Source organism: Zingiber officinale, chromosome 10A (genome assembly GCF_018446385.1).
Source record: "Zingiber officinale cultivar Zhangliang chromosome 10A, Zo_v1.1, whole genome shotgun sequence".
In the NCBI taxonomy this organism is placed as follows: Eukaryota; Viridiplantae; Streptophyta; class Magnoliopsida; order Zingiberales; family Zingiberaceae; genus Zingiber; species Zingiber officinale.
The window spans coordinates 16,718,295-16,740,860 of NC_056004.1; the positions used below are offsets into that span (position 1 = coordinate 16,718,295).

Below are 22,566 nucleotides of genomic sequence, written 5' to 3' on the forward strand. Positions count from 1 at the left end.
GAATTCAAAGTTAAGATGTTTTGTAGTCTAACAAGTCTACTTGAGGATTTCAGGAAAGTCCTAGCTGCGGTTAGGCAAAGGGAAAACCCTAGGGGGCGGTAACCCTAGGTCATAGGGGGTGGTAACCCTATGCGGAAAGTCTTGGTAGGTCGATGTCTTCAGGCAAAAGTCCTAGGGGGTGGAAACCCTAGGTGGAAAGTCCTGGTGTCGCGAACCAGGTGAAAGACTGGACTAGCCGGGGAAGCGGATGTCCAGTAGAAAGTCCGGAAGCATCGAGTGCTGAGCAAAAGTCCAGTCGATCTGGAGGATCGACTGGCAACAGGTAAATCTCCTGAGTGGAGTAGGTGAGGACGCGTTCCCCGAAGAGGGAACAGTAGGCGTCGGGTCGACCTAGGGTTTCCGGATGGAAATCTGAAGTCAGACTCGGACAGTCCGGAGACTGTCTATACTTCATTTATCATGTTTATTGTGCTAACTTTGTGTTGCAGGATAGTGTTTGGGACTAACGTATCTTGCAGGTGCAAAGGAGCAACCTAAAGCCTCGGATGAACAGTGTCCGAGGCGCCTTCATGAGCTGGCTTCGAAGCACCACTGGAGGCGCCTTGAAGCAGGCAGAAGGCGCCTTGGAAGGCGCCTTGAGAGGGCTATAAGGCGCCTTGAGAGGGCTATAAGGCGCCTTGAATGGATGAAATTCGACCAGGTCAGTTTTGATCCACGCGGAAGACCAGGCAGCATGGAGGCGCCTTGAACAACCTTCAAGGCGCCTTGAACACCCTTTATAAGGGGGTTTCAACCAGCACTTTAATCAAACAAGTTTGAGGCTTTCCTTCTTCAACGTGCTGCTAACAAAATCATTCTGAAGTGCTGCTACAACATTCCGACAACCCGGAGCTCCGCTTTCTTCTTCTTTAAGTTGTCGGTATAACTTTATTATAATACTTTCTTTGTAAGAAGCTTGTAATTCTTATCGAAATTATAATTGTTGTCCACTGGAAGCGATCAAGGATCGCGGGCCTTCGAGTAGGAGTCGCCTTAGGCTCCGAACGAAGTAATTCCCTGTGTCTCTGTGGTTGATTGTTTTATTCCGCTGCTTATTACTCTGATAGTTTCTCGTACGGTTTACGAACTCGAAAAACGAAATAGCCACGAGCGCTATTCACCCCCCCTCTAGCGCGTCTCGATCCAACAATTGGTATCAGAGCGGGGTCGTCTTGAATCAGTGCAACCACTATTCAAGACAATTTTTTTTTCGTGGTTTTATTCGGAGTCGATTAGAATTTAGCCTCATAGTTATATTCTAATTCTTTTCAAATCGGTGTTGCTCAAAGTTGGTCAATACTACTTGGGCTCGTTTTTTTTTACTTTTCTCTTCCCGCACTACTAATCCAAGACTTAGTCTTGGAATAGATTTTGTTGTTTCTGTTTTTTGTAGATCTAAATGGCCCAACAAGAAGGATATAGCACCGTTCGTCCCCCACTATTTTCCGGAGAAGACTTCGGATATTGGAAGGGGCGAATGGAGATATATCTGAAGATCCAGTTCGACACCTGGATGATCGTCAAAACAGGACTGCAACTACCAACTGGTACAGACGGTAAGCCTACATCCTGTGAGAACTGGGAGCCAGCATTTATCAAAAAAGTGGAAGCCGACGCCAAAGCCACCTGCACCATCCAGTGCGGTCTTACCAAAGAAGAGCTCAACAGAGTCGGTCCATTCTCCTCCGCAAAGGAACTATGGAAGAAACTGATCGAACTTCACGAGGGCACCTCGGAAACCAAGGTAAGTAAGCGTGATTTGTTACGTAATAAAACTATACAATTTGAAAATGCAGGAAGGCGAAACGGCAAGTTCTTTACATGCTCGAATTCAAGATATCCTGAATTCCCTTCATTGAATCGGGCAGAAGATAGAAAACAGAGATATAATAAGGTATGCTCTTAATTCATTTCCTAGGAGTACATTGTGGGCATCAATGGTAGATGCCTACAAAGTCTCTAAGGATTTATCTTCCTTAAAATTAGACGAACTATTTAGTGAATTTGAACTCCATGAACAAACTAATGCACAACCATCCGAGAAGGGTATTGCTTTGGTTGCAGGTACGAGTCGAACACGGGAATCGAGAGTACGGCGAAAAATTGAATCGGAATCAGAAGACGAACCCGACTCAAAAGATTCAGAAAATGAACTGACCAGCGAACTAGTGAATCTCGTGAAGAAGCTCTACAAAAAGAAAAAGGGCTTCAACAAGAAAGATCTAAAGAAGGCAGTTCAATCCAAGGAGGCCCAACAGAACTCAAAGGTAAAGTTCGAAGTAACTTGCTACGGGTGCAACCAGAAGGGGCATATAAAAGCCAACTGCCCCAACCAAAAGGAAGCCAAGAAGCAAAGAAGAAAGAAGGCCCTAAAGGCAACCTGGGACGAATCTTCTTCGGAGGACAAAGACGACACACTCGACCAAACGAGTTTACTCGCATTGATGGCCCGGGACCAGATCATCGAATCCGAGAGCGAATCAGAAGCCGACTCCGAGCAAAGCCACGGATCCGCATCCGTTTCCGAAGGGCCAGACTCCGCTGTAAGTATTCCTAGGCTTAATAATTTAGTCAATTATTTACTTCGCAAATTAGCCAAATCAAATCTGAAAATAAAGTCACTTCTAAAGGAAGTAGTCATTCTTAAAGGAGTAACTAAATACTTACCTGATCAAGTTCAAACTGAAGATTCAACTCAAGTTCAACAACTTGAGGAAGAAAATTCAAGTTTGAAAAATCAGGTAAAAGACTTAAAAAATACCTTAGAACGGTTTTCTTTGGGCTCCAAGAATCTGGACCTAATTCTTGGGACACAAAGAGCCGTCTACAATAGAACTGGGCTAGGATATAAAAGTAAAAAGAAATATAAATCTTATTTATCCCTAATAAACAAACAAAGTAGTAAATCAGTCCAAGCATGGGTCCCCAAGTCTAAATTGATCAATCAAGTTGGACTTGGCCAATACTGGGTTCCGAAGGATCAAATATACTACCTCAACAGACCATATCGAGGCCGTGATCCAGGGAAAGCTAAAATAAAAACGATCTTAAAAATCTAAATTCAAAATTCAAAATTAAATTATAAATTCTAAATTCAAAATTCGAAATTAAATTAAAAATTCAAAATTAAATAATAAATTCAAAATTCAAAATTCGAAATTCGAAATTAAATTAAAAATTCAAAATTAAATTATAAATTCAAAATTGAAAAATAGATGGAGGATCCAAACTAGCTGGCACCTCCAACTGAACTACCCGACAGGGTAACTGAACCTAATCTACCTGAAATGGGTAAAACAAGAGTAGATTACTCGGCAGAGTAATTAAGGTTAGATTAAAACGGGATAAGTTTAACTTGAACCACAGTACTGGTGAAGTTTTTGGATGATAGTACGTTAGGGAAGCTTGGGCATCGCATGTCTAGGAAGATATGGCTTCAACCTGGTGCATTTGGCCAAGTGGAACTGACCGAAGCTACCCTTAAATGAATCCTAACTAGTTAGACCAAGAATTAGTATTAAGTTCAATGGGTAGGACTATTTGGAAAACCTCGAATGCATGGTTACTTTAATGAGTTCCTTGTGACTCACCATAGCCCAGAAGTTTATCCAAAGAATGCCTACTTGTTGAACCCAAAGCTAAAACTGAATCTAACACAAAGTTAAATCTTATCCTAAAAATCAACCATAATTCATCTCACAAAAATTATAGGATTCCCTGATTGAAAATTTAGATCGGGTGAGATGACTAAGAAATTAAAAATGATTTTAAAAAACTTAAATTTTAAAATTATTTTAAAAACTTAAATTTCAAAATTATTTTAAAAACTTAAATTTCAAAATTATTTTAAAAAAATTAAATTTCAAAATTATTTTAAAAACTTAAATTTCAAAATTATTTTAAAAACTTAAATTTCAAAATTATTTTAAAAAAAAAAACTTAAATTTCAAAATTATTTTTAAAAACTTAAATTTCAAAATTATTTTAAAAACTTAAATTTCAAAATTATATTCCAAAATTATTTTAAAAACTTAAATTTCAAAATTATTTTAAAAACTTAAATTTCAAAATTATTTTAAAAACTTAAATTTCAAAATTATTTTTCAAAGTTATTTTAAAAACTTAAATTTCAAAATTATTTTAAAAACTTAAATTTCAAAATTATTTTTAAAAAAAACTCAAATTTCAAAATGATTTTAAAAACTTAAATTTCAAAATTATTTTAAAAACTTAAATTTAAAAATTATTTTAAAAACTTTATCATGATCAAAATTATATCATAGGCTTAAGTACTTGCTGAATTACCTAGAAAATCTTAGGAGTCTACTTCAATTAAGCTATCTTTAAATCCATTAAGAACCAATTCAAACTACTTTATGTGTAGGAATTGGAACAATGGATGTTGGATAGTGGATGCTCTAGACATATGACTGGAGATAGATTGAAGTTTACTAAACTCAAGTACAAGAAGTTAGGATCAGTTGCATTCGGCAACGACGGTAAACTTAAAGTAATCGGAAAAGGTAATATTGAACTTAGTTCCGATTTCATTATTCGAAAAGTCTTATTGGTTGAAAATTTTAATTTTAATTTACTAAGTATAAGTCAATTATATGACAGCGGATATCTAGTCAATTTTGACAAATCTGGATGTTTAGTTAAAAACATCGAAAACCCTGAAATTAGGCTTAAGGGACTTAGGAAGAATAACATCTACACAATTGACTTATCATTATCCTCAATAAAGTGTCTATTGACACAACAAGAGGAAACTCAACTGTGGCACAGAAGGCTGGGTCACACTCACACCAGACTCATTTCAAAAATGAGTCACAATGGTCTAGTTAGAGGTTTGCCCAAATTAAAATTCATTGAAAACTCAATCTGTGATGCATGTCAAAAAGGGAAACAAACCAAGTCAATCCACAAATCAACCAGTCTAGAAAGAACCAACACCATACTCGAGCTCCTTCATATTGACCTATTTGACTCACATGGAGCCAAGTCACTAAGCAAGAACCAATATTGCTTAGTAATAATTGATGACTACTCCAGGTACACATGGGTAAAATTCCTAAAAACAAAAGATGAAACCTACGAAATATTTAGTAATTTTTGCAAATTAACGGAAAATGAAAAAGATACTAAAATTAAAAGAATAAGAAGTGATCACGGGGGAGAATTTGAAAATCATAGGTTTACCGAATTTTGTAAAATAAATGGATACCAACATGAATTTTCATGCCCTAGAACCCCCCAACAAAATGGACTAGTAGAACGTAAAAATAGAACACTACAAGAAGCCGCTGGGACAATGTTAAACGAATATAAGTTAAGTCATCAATTTTGGGCTGAAGCAATAAATACGGCAAATTATATTCAAAACAGAATTTTAATAAACAAATATCACAATAAAACACCGTATGAACTCTACTATCATAAAATTCCCAACCTAAACTATTTAAAAGTATTTGGTTGTAAAGTTCACATTTTAAATACTAAAGATTACTTAGGAAAATTTACACCCAAGTCTACCCAAGGAATATTTTTAGGATACTCCTCAACCAGTAGAGCCTTTAGAGTATATAATCAAAACACCTTGAAAGTTGAAGAAACAACTAATATAATATTTGATGAAGAAAACAATTTACCTAATATAATTGACAATGTTGACATTCATCCAAGAGTTGTAGAAGATGATGAAATCCAACCTAATCTTAATGAGGCAGAAGAACCAGTACCTGAACCACAACCAAGACCAACTAGAGTAAGTACTTCTCACCCACCTGACCAAATTCTGGGTGACCCAAACCTTGGAGTCCGAACTAGATCATCCCATAGAAACCTTAGTCAGATTGCCCTCATTTCCAAAATTGAACCTAAAACTATAGATGAAGCTCTTCTTGACCCAGACTGGATCATTGCAATGCAAAAAGAATTAGCACAATTTGAGAGAAACCAAGTCTGGGACCTTGTACCTAAACCCATAGATAAATCAATAATAGACACCAAATGGGTTTTTAGGAACAAGTTGGATGATCATGGTGAAATAATAAGAAACAAAGCTAGGCTAGTAGCCAAAGGGTTTAGTCAAGTCGAAGGCTTAGACTATGATGAAACCTATGCTCCGGTAGCTAGACTCGAGTCCATTAGGATGTTATTAGCCTATGCAGCAAATAAAGGGTTTAAATTGTATCAAATGGACGTTAAGTCAGCCTTCTTAAATGGTTTTATCAAGGAAGAGGTCTACGTAAGCCAACCTTCAGGGTTTGAAGACATAGACTATCCTAACTATGTATTTAAATTAAAAAAGGCATTATATGGACTAAAACAAGCCCCTAGAGCATGATATGAAAGATTATCTAATTACTTAATTTCCAAAGACTTTAACCAAGGACAAATCGATCCGACCTTGTTCGTAAAAACTATAAAAAAGACATCTTTATAGCCCAAATCTATGTTGACGACATAATCTTTGGTTCAACTAATTCAAAATTTTTGAAAGAATTTGTTAAATTAATAGAAAGTGAATTTGAAATGAGCATGGTTGGGGAACTCAACTTTTTCTTAGGCTTACAAATAAAACAAACCAAAGATGAAATCTACATTTATCAAACTAAATATGCTAAGGAGTTAATAAAAAAATTCAGCATGGAAAATTCAAAAATTATAAATACTCCAATGGCAACCAACATAAACATTGACTCTGACCCTGAAGGAAAACCTGTAGACCCAAAATACTATAGGAGTGTCATAGGTAGTTTACTTTATCTAACTGCAAGTCGACCTGACATACTGTTTGCAGTAGGTATGTGTGCAAGATACCAATCATGTGCAAAAGAGTCACACCTAACATATGTTAAAAGAATACTTAGGTATATTAAAGGAACTCTAAATGTAGGACTTTGGTATCCAAGAACTTACACCTTTGACCTTTATGGCTATTTTGATTCAGACTATGCTGGGTGCAAGTTAGATAGAAAAAGTACAAGTGGTAGCTGCCAAATTCTAGGTCAGTGCCTAGTAAGTTGGTCAAGCAGAAAGCAACATTGTGTTGCTTTATCCACTACAGAAGCTGAATACATAGCTCTAGGAGAATGTGCATCTCAATTGTTATGGATGATGCATACACTAAAAGACTTTCAACTAGACTATAAAAATACTAAAATCTTTATTGATAATATCAGCTCGATTAATCTGACCAAAAATCCTATTCACCATTCTAGGACCAAACACATAGAGGTAAAACACCACTTTGTAAGGGATTATGTAGCTAAAGGTGAAATTGCACTCAACCATGTTGAGTCCAAATCAAACCTAGCTGACATCTTTACAAAACCCTTACCTGAACTTGAGTTCAGTGGACTTAGAAGGCAAATAGGAATGTGTTGGGTAGAGTAGACATCTTACTATTATTTCTATTATTGTGTTTCAAATTCTAGGAAAAACAGTTTTCAAAACTCCAATTTTTGTTAGATTGTTCAAAATTTTGGAATTAGCCTAGGCTTTCCCCCTAGAATTAAGCCAGAGCATCTCACAAACATCTAGGTTTACCTTGATTGTGTTTGAAAAATATAGAACGGTGTGAGATGCGTAGGGTATAGCCTGGACTCAAGAATGCTTATATCTGTGCATCAATATGAGTCTGGGCGTTAAATATGCAATAAACATTAATCAAGTTAAGTTCTCCAGCTCTAGTCAAGACTATCTGGACCAAAATAATTTAACTTGACTAACCTAGTGAAAGCTATTGTCCTGTAGACAATCAGCAAGTAACTAAAGGTTAAACAGTTGGTAAAGGATACTCAATTTTTTAGTTAAGAATGTTTTGTTCTTTATGGCTCTGATACCTAATATATCAATCTAGTGAACATGACTTGTGCTTGGACTTAAGGACCAACTGAACTTAAATGAATAACCTTGTCCTAAAACTTAAAATATTATTCCAATTGACCTTAACTTTCAAACCCTGTTGAACATTGCTAACCTGTTGAAATCATGTACAACTCAATCAAATACCTATTATTGCCCATTTTTGAGTTATGGCAAAGGGGGAGAGTAGCAAAAATGTAAACATAAATATAAAATTCAAGTTAAAAATTAAGGGGGAGCAAAAGTTAAGGGGAAGCCAAAGTTAAGGGGGAGCATATAGGGCAAATTTGCTTTAGTTACCTTGTTCATCTATACTTAGAAGATTTGCCTGTGTTAAAAATGTCTATCTATTCGTTTGTTTACTTAACTTTGAATTTGAGTTGCCATAATCAAAAAGGGGGAGATTGTTGGTGCGGGAAGCATCCGACGATCGAACTCGTGTTTTGATAACGGCAAAGAATTCAAAGTTAAGATGTTTTGTAGTCTAACAAGTCTACTTGAGGATTTCAGGAAAGTCCTAGCTGCGGTTAGGCAAAGGGAAAACCCTAGGGGGCGGTAACCCTAGGTCATAGGGGGTGGTAACCCTATGCGGAAAGTCTTGGTAGGTCGATGTCTTCAGGCAAAAGTCCTAGGGGGTGGAAACCCTAGGTGGAAAGTCCTGGTGTCGCGAACCAGGTGAAAGACTGGACTAGCCGGGGAAGCGAATGTCCAGCAGAAAGTCCGGAAGCATCAGTCTTGAGCAAAATGTCGATCCGGAGGATCGACGACAGTAAATCTCCGAGTGGAGTAGGTGAGGATCGTTCCCGAAGAGGGAGAGGCGTCGGTCAACTTAGGGTTTCGGATGGAAATCCGTCGAGACTTCAGACGATCCCGAGCTATACTTCATTTATCATGTTTATTGTGCTAACTTTGTCTGCAGGATAGTGTTTGGGACTAACGTATCTTGCGGTGCAAAAAACAACCTAAAACCTCGGATGAGCAGTGTCAAGCGCCTCCATGGAGCTTGGGCGCCTCGGTGCAAAAGCGGCTTGAGCACCACGGAGGCGCCTTAGGCGGGCGCCTTGGAAGGCGCCTTGAGAGGGCTATAAGGCGCCTTGAATGGATGAAATTCGACCAGGTCAGTTTTGATCCACGCGGAAGACCAGGCAGCATGGAGGCGCCTTGAACAGCCTTCAAGGCGCCTTGAATACCCTTTATAAGGGGGTTTCGACTAGCACTTCAATCAATCAAGTTTGAGGCTTTCCTTCTTCAACGTACTGCTAACAAAATCATTCCGAAGTGCTGCTACAACATTCCGACAACCCGGAGCTCCGCTTTCTTCTTCTTTATGTTGTCGGTATAACTTTATTATAATACTTTCTTTGTAAGAAGCTTGTAATTCTTATCGAAATTATAATTGTTGCCCACCGGAAGCGATCAAGGATCGCGGGCCTTCGAGTAGGAGTCGCCTTAGGCTCCGAACGAAGTAATTCCCTGTGTCTTTGTGGTTGATTGTTTTATTCCGCTGCTTATTATTCTGATAGTTTCTCGTACGATTTACGAACTCGAAAAACGAAATAGCCACGAGCGCTATTCATCCCCCCTCTAGCGTGTATCGATCCAACAATTATGTCCCCTCTGCATCAGCCTGAGCTAGCCAGAATCGACACAGTAATATAAATTAAAAAATGAGAAAAATTATCTAAGAGATTTTTTTTTTAATTGATATGATATATCTAATTTATATCTTTTAATCATGACAATATTAATTGATTTAGCTCTATAGAATGATTTATATTAAAAAAAAATTATTTATTAATTTATTAAATTTGAGAGTATTAAAACTATAAAAAATGAGTAGACATTCGCTGCACCGTTACCCGCGCATTCTTCCTTATTCAACGTGACTAGAAGTGAGCGAGTGGGACAAGCAATTAACAAACGTAGGGATTGAGACACAATAAATGATGGCCCCGGGCCAGACGACCATAAATATTATTCTAAACTGTGCAAAACGACAACGAGGTCAGTTCTACACGACATCATGAGATGCTAATTAACTCGGGACCGCGACTGAAACTCAGAGAGAAAAGTCAATATATATCAGCTAACTTTTGACTTGGATTAACTTCGAGTAGATTTTTGATAAATAAAGCGGCTTTCCTACCGATTCAAATGTCGCTTCTGCCATTTATGTCGATTAGTTCGTCGCGCAAGTTTCTCATGTTCAGTGTGATGTCCACAAGGTGCTACGGAGTCGTAGTATCTAGTCGGTTTCTACCTCAGACTGAAAATCCTCACAGAGAGGCAATTGCTTTAAGTGGACGGGATGATCAATTTCTACTATTCTGTACTGTGGCATGGACTTTTGGACTAGTAGATAGTGCCATCGGTTGAAATGTAGCGGATCCAGATAGAAGAATAGTTGCTATCATTGCCAAATTGGTCGGACTAGTTCCTTCAAGAGTTTGTGGTTTGCTTGCTGCAATCAAATTGGGACTGAGATGTTAACCACACTACTTTCATTCTTCTGCTGGTGTTGTTTCAATTTCATTAGTAGCTGCTGGATGCTTGACAGAATGGCATTTGACAGACACTTGTTGACAGACTCGCGCAGGCTACCAAGCCTGAAGTAAAGAAATTCCAAGGGGTTATGGCATCGAGTCAGCTGTCACCTAAAACCAAGAAAGTGCACAGAGCGGCTGCCACTTTAGGCAAAGAAGAGGATCGATTTTTGTTCTTTTGTGATGTAGCATAGGTTTCTGCACTTGTAGAATTAGTCAGAGTGTTCCTTAGGTAATTTTGTGGTTAATCTTGCTGGAATTAAATTTGGATTGAAATAACACCTGCATTACTTCCATCTGTCTGTTAGTGTTATTTCAAATTAAAAGCTGCTAGATGCATGAAAGAATAGGCTGTGTCATCATGACCTTTGGAAATTAAGGGGATTGTTCATTAATTATTGTTTTGTTGAGACAGAGCAGAATAAGTGTGCTAATGATGTGGATAGATGGACTTGGAGGAATTTGAATTGAAGAGTGTGTGTTTGTGTTTTGGTTGATTGAGAAGGAGATTATTGGCAATTCTTGTTCTGTTATAAAATGCAGCTCGAAGAACTTTCTTGCTTTCAGAAAAAGAAAATGCATGCAAGGTGATCATTTGGGTACTAATTAATTACTCGAAACTCATTATCAAAGAACCATGAACAACAATATGTACGTCTGTGTCTTCCCCGTAACATCAGATGTTTTTCCACTTTGACAAAACAAACAAGAAATCCAAGAACAAGGAGGAAAAAACAGAAGAGACATGGAAATATATGAATAGCTCAGCTCCTGCCTATTTTCTAATTGACCAAAGAACACTAGAACATTGTTTCTACAGCTAAACATAACGAAGGGAAAACTTGAGACATGCCTTCCTCTTCTTCTTTGTCTACGGATTTGCTGGACTTGTAGATTTCGGCACAACTTTTCGTCCTCCGGCGACAGCTGCTCCTGGTCCGATATCGAGACGGCTTCCACCAATTGACGAAGACAATAACGCCGATAGTTCTCCATTCGGACCGCCACCAACCGGCCCCATTCCAAGTCCGAGGAAATCCAGTGTGGCCGGCTTGGCCCCGTACAGAGAGGAAGAGCCCATCATCAAGTCCTCTTCGTAAGGGAGTCCGAGGCCGAGCCCGGAAGACAGCATAGGCACCGGCTCTGGCTGAAGCAGTTGCTGCCGCTGGTGCCCCCACTGCAGAGTGCTGTCACGGACGATACTGATCTCCTGCTGCCCCGAGGGGGCGTCGAGGCCGAACCCTCTGAGAAAGGATGAACCGGTCGCCACAGCGCCCATCTGAGCTGCCTTCTGCAGCAATGCCGTCGCGGACATGTGCGAGGAGGCCGGCGATGGGGCGAACGTATGCCGGTCGTGCGATCGACCGTGCGGCGGGAACAAGGAGGAGGGAAGCCCTCCGTTTGTGGCCAGACAAAGGGAAGGCGGTTCCCCGAGGGGGCGGTCGGAGTGACCGGCCATGGCGCCCATCAGGTCCGAGAAGGTGGCGCTGCAGTGAGATGCGGCGGTGGCTCCGGACACCGAGGCGAAGAGGTTCGCGAACATGCTGGTGTTGTTGCTGCTGCTGCCGCCACTGTTGCTGCTGGTGGTGGCAGAGGAGGAGGAAGCGGCCGCGCCGCTGGTGTTCGCCAGCGTCGACGAAGGTGGTGGCACGTATTGCAGAAGCCCGGTCGACTTCTCTGGATCTGCAAAGAAATTACGATGGCGTTCAAAAAGGTGTGGTCCTTTTTCTTGCACTATTAGTTTCCCTAAGAAGTGAAAGCAAAAAAAGAAAGGTAAAGAAGCATGATAATGATGCCATGAAGATGAGTAGATTCCCTGTTTACTTTCCATTCAATCCAGTTGCTTTAGCTGAGCGACTGGGATCGCAGCTTCTGAGTAGTGACAATTTCGAAAGAGACGAAACAAGAACTTCTTTGCTCGGCCAACATCACAGAAATTTCATCTTCCAATCCATTTGGATCCGCGAAAAGGGCAACTCGGACAGCATAAAAAACGAAAAACACAATCGCCATCTTCTGATCCCAGCAAAGTTGCGTTTTTTTTTTATTGTATCAGAAGCTTCAGATCCGACAAAAACTCTTTGCAAAGTTCTTTCTCTTTCCATAAACTAATATGCAGTCATAACGAGGATTCAAGGATGAAAAAAAGAAAAAGGAAAGAAACGACAAAACCGACCTCGCCGATCCAGCGGCGATGCAGTCTCGACTGCTGCCGCAGAAGCTGTCTCCAGAGCTGCCGCCACCGCCACTTTTGCTTTTATAGATTCCGTCACCTTTCCATCATCTACATCAGGTTTCGCATTCATCGTCAGAGTAGCTGTTCCTGTTTTAGCTCTTTCCTCAGCTAGAGCGTCGCAAAAGGCTCTGTGGGTTATGAAGCTATCTCTCCTACACAACCAGAGACAAATGAAATATCCAAATGCAAATCACACAACACCTATGCAAGGATTCATGAGGTTACCGTGAGAAGATGGTGCCGCAGTCGCAGCGGTATTCGCGTGTGCCGCAGACCTTGGAGTGGGCCTTCCAGTCCGACTGCACGGCATACTTCTTAGAGCACTTATCGCACTTCCACTTCTTCTCACCGTGCTTCCGGCAAAAGTGCTTTTTGATGCCGGTGAGATCGCCGAGCGCCCTCGACGGATCGTGGTGAATGCAGCTCGGTTCCGGGCAGACATAAACCCTCTTCCGCACTTCCTTCCCCGTCCTCTGCCGCAGTTTCCATGGTAAATTATGCCCTCTCCGGTGCAGTTGGAGGTTTTGATCCCGCTGGAATCCCTTGTTGCAAATCTCACACACAAATCGATTTGTCGCCAGCAGTGTCTTCGGAGAGAGCGCGATCACCTCCGCCTCCGGATCTATTCACCACACAAACCCATTCGAATTTCACAAGAATCAAACACTTAACATCACAATCGAACAACTCCAACACCACATACCTGGTGTTCCGGGTAGGTTTCTCTTCTTCTTAACCGGAATCTGCGGAGGCTGCCCCGTTGACGGCGGCGCATCGACGCTAGCTCCACCGGAACCGGAATTAGAGATGCTCCTGACGGAGGTATTCTCATACTCCATCATCTAAGACACTCTCTCTCCCGAATAAAAGGGAAGCTTTTCCCAGCTACCAGTCGTCCGTAACCCTGTTAGCCCCAAAATACGCAAGGAACAGAGCTCCCAACAACCTTTCCACCGACGACAAAGAGGCCAACTGTTGAAAGGAAAAGGCAGATTTTTATTCCCTTCTCCGCTCTCCCACGCTGCCAACAGAACCCGATCGCCGCCAGGAGACGAGAAACGGAGACGAAGCAAGATGGCGAGCGGCGCTGTCTCCTCGGGCGGCGCGAGAACTTCCCTTGGCTAGGAAACAAAGCGGAAGAAGACCAAAAACTGGCGAAGCGAGTCTAATAAAGCGGCGGAATTAACTCGGGTTAAGGAGACCCTGAGTTTCAGCGCGGTCGCATCGAGGCCGTCCACGTCGAAAACCAGGACACGTGTTGAGATTTCAGCATCTACACGCTGGGCGCTGCCCCTCAGCAGCATCCTCCGTTCCTTCTGTCCTGTAGCGTGGATTCCTGTAGCTGAGAATGAAAAAGGCATCTCTCGGTCCACATCAACCAGACTCCCAGGCCCAGGCCAAGCTTTGGCTTTAGAAATGTCTCTCTGATAACAGAAAATTTACACATTTAATTGCGTGTTTAATTTTGAAGATTTGTACGCAAAATTCTTCTTACCTGACGCCACCGCAGTAATTCACAAAAAGACGTCCACGGAAAATGCAGCGATAAAAAAGAAGATCAGCTGCTGCTGCTGCAGCGACGATACGATCCTGGAATACTGCCAAAAAAGCCGGCAGGCTTCCTTTTCGCTGCCTCTCTCATCATCATCACCCTCATTGACTATTGCCTTGTCTCTACCTCCGTCCCATCAAAACTCCGGAATTTTTTTTTAATGCTAGAGATCCCTTCCCCAAGCGATCTATCCCCTAATTTATTTGGTTATCCCCTTCTCGTGCTTGCGCTTATGACTTGCTTGTATCCTATTTAATACGTAACGGGTTCTTGAATTGCACACAACAGTCAGCTCAGAGTTCAAAGTTCCACAATCATTATCGAAATGAAGCTCTCCGATGGTCCAATTACAATCCCTGCATGCCTCCCCCCTTTTCGAACCCTTTATGCAACAGCAACGACGTTTATTGAAAAAGGTTCGGCAACTCCATTGATACAGTGGAGAGGGATTGTGCTGATTTATTTATTTATTTTTCTCTTTAAAGTAGAGAGCTGTTGATTGACATCTCTTTTTGGGATGATGAACGGATTTGAGATCATCCTGCTGGGTGTACTTTTGGTCTTGTGATCCACTTGCAATGATACGTGTCTGATGTGGGGAATCGATGTATACGTTGCCGTCACAGCTTATGAAGAGATGTTGGGGTCAATGACAGCTCTCGTTCACTTTAGATTCCACGCCATCCCGTAAGGCGGTAGAATTATTGGAGGAGGCATTCATGGTCCCTTTAATTATCACTGCTCGAGAAAATCTAAAGTAGATTTCCAAGGGGGAAAAAAAGTACAGCAATGGAATTTATTGAAACCATCCAACTCAGCCATTTAATTCCCTAGCTACCAAACGTTCTCTTCTTTTCTTAAATTTTATTTTTGATTTTACCTTGTTATCTTATCCATTTAATTCATTGCTCCAAAGTGTGCATTCGAGGGGAATTGATTTGGATGCCAGTTATGATGGCCTTTGTGACCAAAATCTATAATTAGGAGTTCTAGGATGGATCATGTAGTTCCAGCCGCTGCTCTGCTATCCGCTGTGGTCGTCATCGGCGGAGGCCTCCGGCGCCTCACAGCACGTCCGCCGGTCGGCAGGGCCCGCCCGCCGACGTAACATGGCGCTGTAGAAGAAAACCATGGACGAGCGGATGGTAGAAGATTGCTACGTCGTTTCAGTCTGGGAGCACAAACTCCATTGACACGGGAAGAGAGTCCCATTTGTTGGTGCGGCATTTTGTTCCCTGTTTCAACAAAGACATGCATTGCCATTGGCAAACTGCTACTCAGCTTTTGATTATATGATTAGGCCGCGTAATCATCCCGTTTGGTTCTTGAATAAAAGCGTTTACTTTTGATATAGAATTAGCCGATCTTATCCACAATATTTTTTTTTCAGAGAATAAAAAAGCTCAACGTGTTTCATTATCTATTTTTTTTTTTGTAAAGGATTAATTCCAAAAAAAGGAGTCTAAATTTTCTAAATAATACAATTTTTAATAATTTTCGTTCGGAACTTTGGGGTCTATTGGATTTTACACTCATTATAATTATTTTTTTCATTTAATTGTTATTTAAAGTATTTAATCTTTCTAAATTTGAGGAAGATATATATAAAGATGACACGAAGACGATTATTGCACTATCATACTTATTTACAATTGAGTCATTATTTTTCACAATTAATTAGGCTGTGTGAGATTAACTTGAGGCACAATTTATAGAACTAGTTAGTGAGTATTTATATTAATTATCCTATTTAAAAATTTTAACTTAATTTTAGATAAAGTAGTTAAAATTTTTTACATCAACTACCTCAATATAGAATATAGATGCTCTAAGAAAATGTTTCATGTAAAGTCGCCCAATTTCATACAATGGCACTCCAAAGAGCATGATCCTTACGTTCTAATAATAATGAGTAATTGACCAAGCAATTAAGAGGGGAAAACACCTCTCTTATATTATAATTTTCATCATCCTAATTGTAAGTTTACATGACAACTTAGATTTAGTGATCACGTGATCAATAAATTGCACATGTTGTTCCATGGAAGATAAACTCAATTGCTATTGTTGTAAATGAAAAAAAAAAAAAATAAACACGTCTCGGGTGATACAAGTTCCGTTAATGACCAAATTTAAAAATATGATTCATTTATTTTAAAAATTCATTTTTTTAAAAAAAATATGAGTTATTTTGAATAATTCAATTCAATTTCTATTTTAAAATGTTTAATTCAATTAAATTGAATGAACCAATAACTCACACCTTAAATCCCTAAATCAAAAAATACTAACTCCATAATTCCAAGAATAGAAAATTAAAATTCGATATAAATGAATTATTATTGAAATGTTTAATTAATTTAGTCGAAATCGAATTAATTAATATTTTATCGGTTTAGTTTGTGTGATTTTTATTAAAAAATTTGATCAGTTCAAAAAAAAAAAATTGTTGGATTCAATTTTGATAATTAAATTGATTCTGTCAATTTTTAACTAATTGCTCAACTGTCAGAAGTGAAAATTTTAACATTAGGAAAAAAATAAATATTATAATTTACTTACAAAGGTATAATCACAATGAACGTTTTGTTTTTTTAACAAGAAAGATGAAGTTGCGAGGTCAATTTTTTTCTTAATTACAACTTAAAAAGTTGTGAGTACAATTTCCTTGTACTTTAGAACTCATAGCAGCAACAAAGAAAATGCTAAACTATTTGCAAGAGTGAAAATTGCAACGGTTAAGGAATTACAACTTACAACCTTCCAAATAAGAACTATACCATGAAATTACAAAAGTTATACTTATAAGTTATAAACCAACCTCCAAAGCAAAATAAGCACAAGGAAAGAGAACATGTCAGCCCAACCTATAAAAGTGAAACGGACTCTCCGTAACCAATCATCTATAATATCAAATAGAATATTTTCTTCTTTGGTAAATTTACCAATGACTATCGTCATAACGATCTATTATTTTTTCGTGATTGTTATGTATTGGGCTTATGACCATGGACAAGCAATTCAACTTAAATCTTCATAGAGGCCCTACCATGAGGCGGCTAGTGAAGATGAATGGACTAGACAGCCAGTAGTTGAGTTGCAAGACAAGGACACAAGAAGGAATTGACGTGAGTGGACTCAGCAATAGGGCCAAATGGCCCTGATATTGAGAGACGTTGTCAAGGATCTCGTTGAGGAAGAAGATGGAATTGCAGAGGAGGCTGACAAACCGAGAGAATTATACTAGTCTTATGTTTTTATTCTGTCCCTCACTCCTGTCCATGTAAGAAGAAAAAGACAATTAAATCCACAAATTTATTCATAGATTTCCTTCCAGAAGTGATGGCACGTTGCAACAAGTGTTATGCTTTACAGAGACGGCGAGAAAAATTTATGCAAACCGCGGCAAGTTGCTATGCAAGGACTACAACACCCTTGATAGCCCGACTATTATTTTTTCATGAATCAGATATTCTAGAAATTTTAGTGAATTCGCTGGTAAAGGTGCATCATGAAAGATAAGAATTTTAGCATCACGTAAATGTATTTCACAGTCGGATAATATGAAAATGAAACTGCCAAGTAGATGTTTAGATGAAGCAACGTTAGCATCCAAATCTGTAATTGTCAAAAATAAATCATGATATCAACCACTAGTTCATATCCATAGTACAGAGTCACTCTTTGAACCATCTGGCTTGTAGTTTTCATTGGAAAAATAATAGTTCCCTAACACTTGATTGACTTTACGCCCTCAGCTTCATGCCATTCCGCCACTTGTGGCTGTTCTAATTATCTGAAACAAAGCTGCCAAACCAATTGGGGAACCAGTATTTTAGCATGCCTATAGACAGTTAATTAGTTAAAGAAGCATTCCAGGCACTATAACTCAATTGGATCTACAGAGAATTCTTGATGGCCAGTAGCTATGGGGTGAACAGGTAATAACAACGACAATAATACCTTGCTTGGGACGTAAATGAGAACCACAGAAACAAAAATAGATAAGGTTAGCAAGGCATACATGATCCGATGACTACAAAGACGAAGAACCCAAGCATAACAGGGCCAACAGGATAGTCATTTCCTCTCTTCACTATTGTCTCTGGCACTGATCCCCTCTTAGATACATTCTTCTGGAACTTCTGTATTTTATGGTCTGCGTATCGCCTTGAAGTGGTCTGCAAAAGCAATCAATTATATAAGTATCATATATGCAATTGTAAGTGCTACACTGCATAATTTCTAATGAACAATGAAACTAAGACCACCAAATTAAGAATATGTTACTTGGGATGAAAATTCTGAGACCACTTGCCACCAGTAACTGTACAAACCAAAATTTTGTTATAATTTAAGACTTCAATAAGGGGTCCCTCACACCTGAATTTTGCATGAACTAGAGTTTTGAGGTCTTTCAACTACACTAGTAATCCACTATAGGTGTAGCATCAACATAGGGAGCTAATACTCAACCTCCATCCTCAATCTCCATCAATGACTTCATTTAAAGACTCTTCAACAGACACTATAGGTTTTTTCCATTTTTCATGTAGACTTGTCTATTTTCCTTCAAAAGGATATGTGTGCCTTCACATTATCTTCATATTTCACGCGCTTTGTTTTGATCTTCAATAATATCCAAGGCATCATGAAGTTCTTAGTGATCCCATTAATTAAACTTGCTGCATGTTTTTTTTTTTTTTGGAAAAAAAAACTAGATATTATTCCTTCCCACCTAACATATTCAATAAGTAATCCCTCATACCTTAATTTTACATAACGTGACCTTACAAAATGCAGATTTGCAAATAAACCTGCAGGTGAAAAACAATACAATAGGCCACAAATTGAGTTGCAAAGCAGGTTGCAATATGAGAGTTGACTGCTGAATGAAAGATAGATTGAATATCTTCCAACTTAAGATGATCATTTATACACTCAGAACTCGTTGTTACATAACTTGGAATTTTGATTCCATAAGTTGACAATAAATGTTGGTGATTTCCACCGGCATGTTGATTTTTAAATCAATTTGCAGGATCAAGTCACAAATCTTATGCAAAATTTGAACTCTTTAATGGTCATCCTAGTTTGAAAGGAGCTTAAATATTTAATTTTTGTTTAGAAATTATGCTGCAAGATAAATTGCAAATTAGCTTGCATTTAGGCTTTTGAAGGAAACTTAAAAGAAAATTTAGGAAAAATTTATACAAGGGAATTGAATAGGTAAAAAAAAAAAAAAAAACCTAGGAGCATGATTTGATCAAAACCAAATACCAGGAACAGAGACGTGATTTGATGAATGTCAAAACTAAAATGAACTAATCGGATTATATCCCCTCCCTTCATATTCCTTCTATTTCATGTACTACACAAAAAAAAAAAAAAGACTAATCCTTTCTTTTTTCCCCTTCAATTTCTGTCCAAGCAAAACACCATCATAAACAATTTTGAAGTAGTTACCATTCCCGAAATATTAAATTTACAGCCCACTTATGGAATATTCATCAAAAAAAATCAATTTGAAGCAATTATTTGTTTCAATTCATTGTGGTGAACCACGAATGTTACTATCATCTACATTACAGCCACAACAACCATCACAAATTTCAAAATAACATAAATGGGGGCCTAAAGGCCTTCTTAATTATCCAAACAAGAAAAAACATAGAAGGATCTAAAAAAAAAATGTAAATGAAAGGTGAATTACAAACCTAAGATATCCTAACTCGAAGCTATAATGCAACTTCCATGAAAATCGAGATTGAAATTAAAACCGAAAAGATAGATACAAAATTGCAAGATCTATCTCATCAACGCGATATGCATATACCAATAGCTCTATTTTTTTTTACAGATCTACGCAAATTGGGGAAAACACTACTACAGATTTCGTCGAAAGAGAAGGAAGATAAACAGAAAGCGGCCCCTTACCATCTTATCGCTTCGGAGAAGTACGAATCGGCGAAAGGCGAACCTTGCGACGACTCTGAGGCGGAAGGCGGATGGCAACTCTGCCCAGGGATGAGATCATATATATATACACGATGTAGGCCGGTCTATTCCAGAAGCATCTGCAATAAATAAAATTAGAAACGTCTGAAAATAGATTTAAAAATCATTACATTCTTGCCACGGAATCTTTATATACGTGAAGGTATTAAAAACAAATACAATAAAATGTAAAATTATAAATTGGTTTTTAATGTCTCCTTAATATATACATTTTTTTAAAGATGGAAGTTGGATTAATATTATCAATATATTAATTTGAACTTTAATATATGTTATATCTTCAAATAATATGTCACGTATTTATTATATTATCATTTTTTTTATTAACATATATTCATATTCATTTCAATATTAATATTGATTATTCATAGGTCTCATTATCTATTTATTCATCTTTATTCTTTATTTCTAAAATTTAATTTTTTATATTTTGATTTTTTTTAATATAAAATCCGTTCATTGAATATTATTAACATGTAGATATTATAACACTCATCTATCTTATTTTATAATACTATTTGAGTGTTATAATTTAAAAATTTTACACATAAATTATAATTAATAAAATATCCTTCAAAAATTCATCTATTAATTTACAGTAATATTCGAATCAAAAGAAATTATTTTTTTTAGAAATGCTCTTTGTCGATAGTCTTCATCAATTACTTTTTATTATATGATGATTTTTTTATATATGTTTATCCTGTCTAAAATCGATGGAGATGAAGTGGTGGATATACGTGGCTCTAGTGTTGACAGTTGATTCCTTATAGTCCCAAAAATAACTCTGAAACACTCTTATGTGTCAAAAAGAACTTTAGTGACCGGGCCAGGGAAGGAGTCTTCGACGTTGGTCCTCCAATGCTCAAGTCAATGATCAGTAGAAGATGAGGAATCGTAGCAAGAACAATGGATGCATAAAACTATGTAGCTTCGCATCATGTGAGCCTACGTGCACTTGTAGATGAAGACCCATCTATGCAAGAATCTCAAAGTGTTTCCAAAAAAGAATATACCATAAAAATGTTCTGACATTTTTCTTAAAATGGACTGGTACTCTCTGTGTTTGGTAGGGATAAAGTTTCTAATGTACAATTTGCATGTAGAATATTTTATGTCTTTCATGACACAAGATGCCAAAAGGAATACGAGGCTGTTGAGTTAAGGGGCCCACAGTATTCTTACATGGTAAGCCGACCGAACTCCTTCTGTGACCCAATTTGCAATAACTCCAGCCAATTGGACTTATAGAGTATTGTTAGGAACTTGTCCCTTGCTCAGCCTATCAGTTTTAGCCAAAGAGTTCGGTTTGACCGGTTATCCATTTTGTCCGATCGGGTGACTCAACCAAACTAATAATCGTTCTAACTTCAAATGACAAAGAAGTCCTGGCGCTGGAGTATACTGACTCGTCTTTATTTCTCAATGCTAAAGAATTCGACATCCAATCGGCTTATTGGTCAAGTCAGATAATTCTCTTGGCCAACCGATTGACTGCTTTATCTTCAAAGGTTGACTCTTCCTTAACTTTGACCACTATGTCAGTCAATTTCTTGGACTTTGGCCCGACTTGGGGCTCACCTCAATCATCGTATCATATGTATTTGTGAAATCTCGGTCCTTGTCTCCCTTGATAAAATTTTTAGATCCACCCCTATTTAAATAATTTGTGGAAAACTTCTATAGGACAAATCAAACTTCTATAGGACAGAGTTGCATACATAGATTATTAAAAAAAAATCCTATATTAGATAGAATATTTCACATCGTATTTACTTTAAAAAATAGTTGAATGCTAATTGTTTTGGACGATCAAGCATTCCGTGTAGTAACTTCGACCAACTCTTACATCAATTCGACGTATTTAATCGACAGTGTAGTAACTTATTCATTCCGTGCAAGTTTGGATAACAAAAAGTTCTTTTCATTTCGCAATTTAAGAGATGGAATACCCAAACTGCTTTGATCATGATAGGTAGGGATATATACGATACACAATCTCCTGGTAATATAATAACTAGTATGAACATCGCACTCATACTATTTGCTACGATAGTATGAACATCGCACTCATTCAATGCTCCGATCCTCTTACATAACTAAACTGGAAGATAAATGAAGAGCTGGGAGATGAGAGTTGAATGATTACAAGTGCAGCGTGGTGTCAACGTCCTGTTCGGTGCAAGTAACTGGGTGCCGTGAAGTGGCCTGGCTGGGCCACAAGTTTATTGACAGTGAGGTCTGCAGAGCCTGCAAGTCTGTGCGATCACCGCGGTTATCGAGCCAACAGGTTGGAGTTCCACGGA

At 38.4% G+C, this 22,566-nt stretch overlaps 2 protein-coding genes across 2 annotated transcripts; both read right to left on the reverse strand.

Annotated features, from left to right (window-relative positions):
• Positions 1 to 11,112: 11,112 nt before the first annotated feature.
• On the reverse strand, positions 11,113 to 13,838 carry LOC122027162 (zinc finger protein GAI-ASSOCIATED FACTOR 1-like). Its single transcript, XM_042586053.1, has 4 exons — positions 13,394 to 13,838; positions 12,916 to 13,312; positions 12,631 to 12,842; positions 11,113 to 12,137 (listed from the first exon to the last, which is right to left on the reverse strand). Exons 1-4 carry the CDS (start codon positions 13,530 to 13,532, stop codon positions 11,326 to 11,328), a joined length of 1,560 nt encoding a protein of 519 aa, XP_042441987.1. The 5' UTR covers positions 13,533 to 13,838; the 3' UTR covers positions 11,113 to 11,325.
• Positions 13,839 to 17,801: 3,963 nt separating this feature from the next.
• Positions 17,802 to 20,310, reverse strand: LOC122027530 (stress-associated endoplasmic reticulum protein 2-like). Its single transcript, XM_042586519.1, has 3 exons — positions 20,180 to 20,310; positions 18,267 to 18,423; positions 17,802 to 18,049 (listed from the first exon to the last, which is right to left on the reverse strand). The coding sequence occupies exons 1-3, from the start codon at positions 20,180 to 20,182 to the stop codon at positions 18,003 to 18,005; spliced, it is 207 nt and encodes a 68-aa protein (XP_042442453.1). The 5' UTR covers positions 20,183 to 20,310; the 3' UTR covers positions 17,802 to 18,002.
• Positions 20,311 to 22,566: the final 2,256 nt, after the last annotated feature.

Bases quoted from the DNA above. Each gene is read 5' to 3' on its own strand.
- LOC122027530 (XM_042586519.1), bottom strand. The intron at 18,050-18,266 runs GTATGCCTTGCT...TTGGTTTGGCAG, and splicing joins CTTTGTAGTCATCGGATCAT to CTTTGTTTCAGATAATTAGA.
- LOC122027162 (XM_042586053.1), bottom strand. From the start codon at position 13,532: ATGATGGAGTATGAGAATACCTCCGTCAGGAGCATCTCTAATTCCGGT. The intron at 13,313-13,393 runs GTATGTGGTGTT...TGTGGTGAATAG, and splicing joins AAACCTACCCGGAACACCAG to ATCCGGAGGCGGAGGTGATC. The intron at 12,138-12,630 runs GTCGGTTTTGTC...ATTTCTTTGCAG, and splicing joins ATCGCCGCTGGATCGGCGAG to ATCCAGAGAAGTCGACCGGG.